This window comes from Pollicipes pollicipes, unplaced genomic scaffold (genome assembly GCF_011947565.3).
Source record: "Pollicipes pollicipes isolate AB1234 unplaced genomic scaffold, Ppol_2.1 Scaffold_4002;HRSCAF=4701_pilon_pilon_pilon, whole genome shotgun sequence".
Taxonomy (NCBI): domain Eukaryota; kingdom Metazoa; phylum Arthropoda; class Thecostraca; order Pollicipedomorpha; family Pollicipedidae; genus Pollicipes; species Pollicipes pollicipes.
The window spans coordinates 9,928,481-9,933,793 of record NW_023596420.1 but is presented as its reverse complement, the minus strand read 5'-3'; the positions used below and the strand labels follow the sequence as shown (position 1 = coordinate 9,933,793).

Genomic DNA, 5,313 nt, shown 5'->3' with positions numbered 1-5,313 from the left:
TCACAGCTATTTAAAGTGCAACCGCGTCCCGCCGTACGAATGTCGCCGAACGGGGTCCATCACATGCGTATTCCGGTGACGTCACAGCGCCGGCGTGGCTCGATCCGCTCGCTCCCTCTTGGTCCCGTGAGTAAGGCACAATGTTGGGCGCCGGCCGGGCCGGGGTGGCGGCGCCGGCCGCCGGGCAGGCGCCGGCCAGGTCAGGTCGGCCGCCGCAGCCTCTCCCGGCGCGCCGCGCCGCCGCCGCCCGCGGTCCGCTCTTCGGCCCGGCTATCACAGCGCGAACGCGTCCTCCCTGCGCATGCGCGAGAAGACGGGCAGCCGCAGGTTGCGCGGCTGGTCCAGCGGTGAGCAGCTGGGCGGACTTCCGCTAGCGCTGCCGGCCGACGACAGGCTCATCGTCTCCAGGTCGGAGGCCAGCGAGTCGGTGGGGCTGGGGCTGGACGGCAGCGCCAGCAGCAGTCCCAGTTCGCGCTGCGTCGGGAACTGGAACACGGCGAACGGCTGCGGCACCGGGCTCGGCGTCAGCACCGACTTGTACGCCTCGTCCGGGAAGAGCATCGAGGTGGGCGAGCTGGAGCCAGACATGGAGCCGGGCGAGGGCGACTCGCCGGCCGAGCTCAGCGCGGCGCGCGGCCGCCGCTGCTCGTCCGTGTTGTGGACGAAGTGGCAGCGCGCGCCGTACGGACAGTAGCCGGTCGTGTGGAACGTCCGGCACAGGTCCGTCTTGTACTTGGGGTGGCGCGACATGTTGCGCAGCTCGTGCGCTCCGTGCGCGAACTGGCACTTCTCGCCATACTTGCACTGGCCGCTCTCCTCGAACGGCCGGCACAGCTCCGTCTTGTAGCGGCTCGAGTTCTGCGGCGGCAGCTTGCGCTCTGCCACCGGCTCGCTGTGGCTGCGGTCGAGGCGGCGGTGGAGCGCGCCGGCGGCCGGCGGCGGCAGCGAGACGGCGGGGCTGAGTGGGCTCTCCAGGCTGACGTCGGCCGCGCTAGACGACTGGCGGCCGAGGCCGGCCAGACCGCCCAGCGTCGGCTGTCCGCTGGGGCGTCGCGATGCGCTCGGGTGCACGAAGGGGAAGCCGGGGGCCGGCGGCTGCGGCTTGGACGTGCTGTCCAGCCCTGAGCCGCCGAAGTAGGTGGGCGAGGGGGGCATCATCTGCAACAGAGGCGACAGCAGCGTCAGCGACGGCGGCAGAGGAGTGCAGGGTCACACAAGCACAGCCGGAGGGCGCGGCAGCATTGCGGCGCCGCGGCCTCGTCCCGGCCGGGGAAAGGCGGCGAGGAGTGACGCTGTGCCGACCCGGACGGCGGCGCGCGACATTTCGGCGGCGCCAAGCTGGTGTCATTCGCCACTCACACGCCGACTGCCATTTAGAGTGACCGATCCGGCAAAACTCCAACCAGCGCCCAAAAGCGGCCCAGCTTGACTCCGGCTGGGATGCGTGATCAAAATGAAAGCATCTTCTGGTTTCAGGGACAGGTGAAACAGGACATAGCTGGACACAACCAACAAACAAAATAAACATTTGAAGATCAGTTATAATAACAATCCACACTAGAGCACACTTTCCGCATGCATTAACATGGGAAATTACGCTTAGTGATACATCTCAGGGACACGTTTTCCGCGGCTTCGTACCGAACCGGAATCCACATTAGGCCCGTAGATAATTAAGGGAGGTACACATTTTAAAAACATGGTTGCCTCCCCGCCTCAGATTTTGTCTTCTTGCCCCCCCCCCCCCCCCATGCCCTTCGAAATCAATTGACTGACATGCCTCTACAGCTGTTCAGGCCTTGTGACATTCATTGCAATTGAAACGTCAGAAAGCGGGCATCACTATTTCTGAGGTCGTTGAAAACATGATCATAAGGCAAGGATTAAATGGAACGAACGCTCTCTACAAAAAAAAAACAAACTGCCAAACAAAGAGCCATACAAGGCCACTAGTCTTAAAGTCTGTCGTAACAACTGAACACGAAAGTTTCTAAGTCGATCTGTCCAAGAGATGTGCAAGAGTGGTGCAATCCAGCTCGTAGTCCTGCTCGTGACAAACAGCTTACGCCAGAGGACGGACCTCACGTAACCAACGACCTGTTACGCGCCCAGCGCCGATGCCTTTGAAAACTTCTGTACCCATACGGTACGGGAACTGGCGGTGAGGCGCCCCGCCGACTCACGGGCCGCTCCGTCGGCCGAGCGCCTCGCCGCGGGCCGGCGCCACCGGAGCGCTCGGCTCGTCCTGCGGCCGCCGGGCCGCCAGCAACCACAGGCGCACTGGGACAGAGCACCGGAGGTGGCAGAGCGTCGGAGAGGGCATGGCGCTGAAGAGGACAGAGCGCCGGAGAGGGCAGAGCGTCGAGAGGGCGAAGCACCGGAGGGGGCAGAACGCCAGGGATAAGCGCCGGAGGGCGGTAGGGCGCCGGGAGGGGGCAAAGCGCCGGGGAAGATAGAGCGCTGGAAAGGGCAGAGCGTCGAAGGGGGCGGAGCACCGGAGCGACAGAGCGCCGAAGGGAGCAGAGCGTCGGAGAGGGTAGAGCGCCGGAGAGGACAGAGCGCGGAAGCCATCTTCAGCGGCGTGGCAGCGCCCGGCTAGCCTTGAATTTAAAATAGCTGATTTGCCGGCACGTCGGCGCCGGCGCGGTCTCGGCGACCGCCGGTGCAGCCACTGTCGGGATGGCCCGTCACGACTCTTCTAAGCCCAGGTTTCTCCGCGGTGAGTGCCACGCTCAGGAAACGAAAATGAGCGTCGCGCCAGACCGTGGCGCAGCGCATTTTCACTTTTCAATTCCGATGGAGCCCCGGCGACGTCCAGATTATCACATGAATGTACAGAGGCTCCCCGGCCTTTGATCGACGACGCACGAGAGGGACAATCAAAGTTGGAGCCAATTTCAGCCGCAATTGTCCCCCGGGGTGTGGTTCTCACAGCAGGGGTGGGACCATATACCCATTTAAGACTGAGCCACTAGCAACATTAAACGCGATTGAAAATTGTTTGAGGATCGATTGATCGAGGAGCAAATAGCGGCACGGAGATAGCAAGCTTATCGCAGACCGAGAGCAGTCACCGCTAAAATGCACACATCAGCCCGCGGCCAACCCAAGTTCAGAGTAAAGTCCTTGGCAAGTGTACGATACCCATTTCTTCTGCCGACAGCAAACCGCGTGATAACATATCGCTAGTGCACACGGTGATGACGGTTAGGAGCAGCGTCAAACCCCGCCCCGTCTCAAGCAGTGCAAAATGTCTGCGCTGAACGTCCCGGCCAGGGCCCTGCGGCACAGAGGCTGACGTAGACGACGGCTTAGCCTCGATGAGCGAGTGAAGAACGCGGCGGCTCGAGACGCAAGTAATACGTGGGTTCGATTCCCACGAGCGACATTCCGATTTTCAAAAGAGGGAGAACTTTGCAGTGACGTGGCTCATGACTTAGCAGTGACATGGCTCCACATAATGGGTTAATCGCCAACATTACTTAGTTAACAGTCTCGGGCAAAATTAATGGGGCGGGGGGGGGAGAGGGAGATGCAAATACGCAGCACCGTCATGAAAGTGGCGCCTAACCTCGAGATATAAATCACTTATATCACAGGCGCTTCTTTCTATACGTGATGGGAATAAACCTGAAATTTTGCAACTGGATGCCATTACCCACGGGTTCCTACGCTTTTGAGGTAGGTCATTGACGACGACACTTGCAATGGCTATACAGAGCACAGAAAACAGGCGTCCAGAGCACGTCCAATCGGACAGAGCGCTTCACCAGCGTAAAGTTTAGCAGCTACCAGAAGTTCACTATCGCTATCTGCTACAGCAAACAACTGCATGTTACACCTCGCGTGGTTGCAGCAGATAGCGGTCTCCATTCGGGCTTTCGGTCACGAGCGCTTGCCACCGAGCGCTTTCTCTGCAAAACGTCAATGGCGGCGATTTTGACTCGCCTTTCAAGTATTGCGCAATAAGAATGCGACCTATTGAGTCGGGATTTCGTTCGAACGGCGCGCTTCACAACGGGCAGCATTCACCTGTCCGCCCAAATTTCTCCCCAACCGGCGGCTGTGTCGCGATTCGTTGGGGACCAGCCACACTTCCGGCGACATTGGCAAGGGACCAGCCACAGGACTAGCCACACTCCAGGCGACATTGGCCACGGAACACTCCATCCACTAGCAAACGCAGCCCAGCTGAACATACGATGCAGTACATACATACATAGCGTTTTCCCAAGAAGGGCACTGCGCCTCACGGCTCTAACGCGGCGAACAGCGCGAAAAGCTGCCATGAGCGTTACACGCGCCGGTGGACAGTTTTGCCCGGCTGACTAGCACATTAAAGTTCATGGTGCTCGGAAACTATTTTGGGGCAGGAACAACAGCGTGACGTCAGACTCTCACGCTTAATGTAACTGGGCACCGTGAAACAACTGACAAGCAGTATCGAGCCACCAAGAGACGAGCCCCGAACGCAACGAATGGTCCATGGGCTCTGCCGCGCAATTGAAAAGCAAACTATTCTTGGCCACACATGGCACTGCGTCATTGCCAGCAAAGCAAATGCCACGGAACACTCCATCCACTAGCAAACGCAGCCCAGCTGAACGTACGATGCAGCTATCGTACGAGTTCCCCAGCAACTAATACCCCATTAGCCTTCAGCAGTAGGAGACGTGCATTCTACCATGCCTTTGAATAGCTAAAGAGATCCCAGCGCGAGCTTCTGGGCTTTACCGGGTACCTTAGCATTAACATTTCCGCGACACAATCTTGGTGCAGCACCTTAATCTGGGTTAAAATGGCCGCAACCGTGCGAACTGGTGAAGTTGTTTTTCATTAACTGTTGTGCCGTGCCTTCATGCAGCATCGCAGGAGCCCATTAAAGGACTTTTCGGCTCCTGCTCATCCAAAACCAATAAAAACAGGTTTCAGTGCAAGGTAGAAAATCGTGTTTGTCCCAGCCGATCTTGTAAAATGCAGCTATTTCGCGCGTTGATAATGTCTATATCCATGGCCCGATTTCTATGCAAACTGTAGACGCGACTTTCCTTGTGCTTTCCACGGAAGAATAGCCTGGCCGTGTGCTTCAGCAACGAAATGGGAACCAAAACTCATCGTTTGCTTCTGTGTCAATGACCACAATACAACCAAAACAAATGAAGCGGCTTTCAGAAAAGTGTTCCGTAAACTCCTAAGACCACGGCAAGCAAAAAGCAAGCAAACAGAACAGGCAAACCAAAAGAGGGATGTGACATGCACTGATTGCCATAACGAACTATTCCACCCACGGAAAATCCCAGCTTTCCGTTCGCG

The 5,313-nt window shown here is 58.3% G+C and overlaps 1 protein-coding gene across 1 annotated transcript; it reads right to left on the bottom strand.

Annotated features, from left to right (window-relative positions):
* Nucleotides 1-217: 217 nt before the first annotated feature.
* On the bottom strand, nt 218-1,198 carry LOC119094065 (mRNA decay activator protein ZFP36L1-like). The gene has a single exon (XM_037217136.1). The coding sequence runs from the start codon at nt 1,156-1,158 to the stop codon at nt 274-276; it is 885 nt and encodes a 294-aa protein (XP_037073031.1). The 5' UTR covers nt 1,159-1,198; the 3' UTR covers nt 218-273.
* Nucleotides 1,199-5,313: the final 4,115 nt, after the last annotated feature.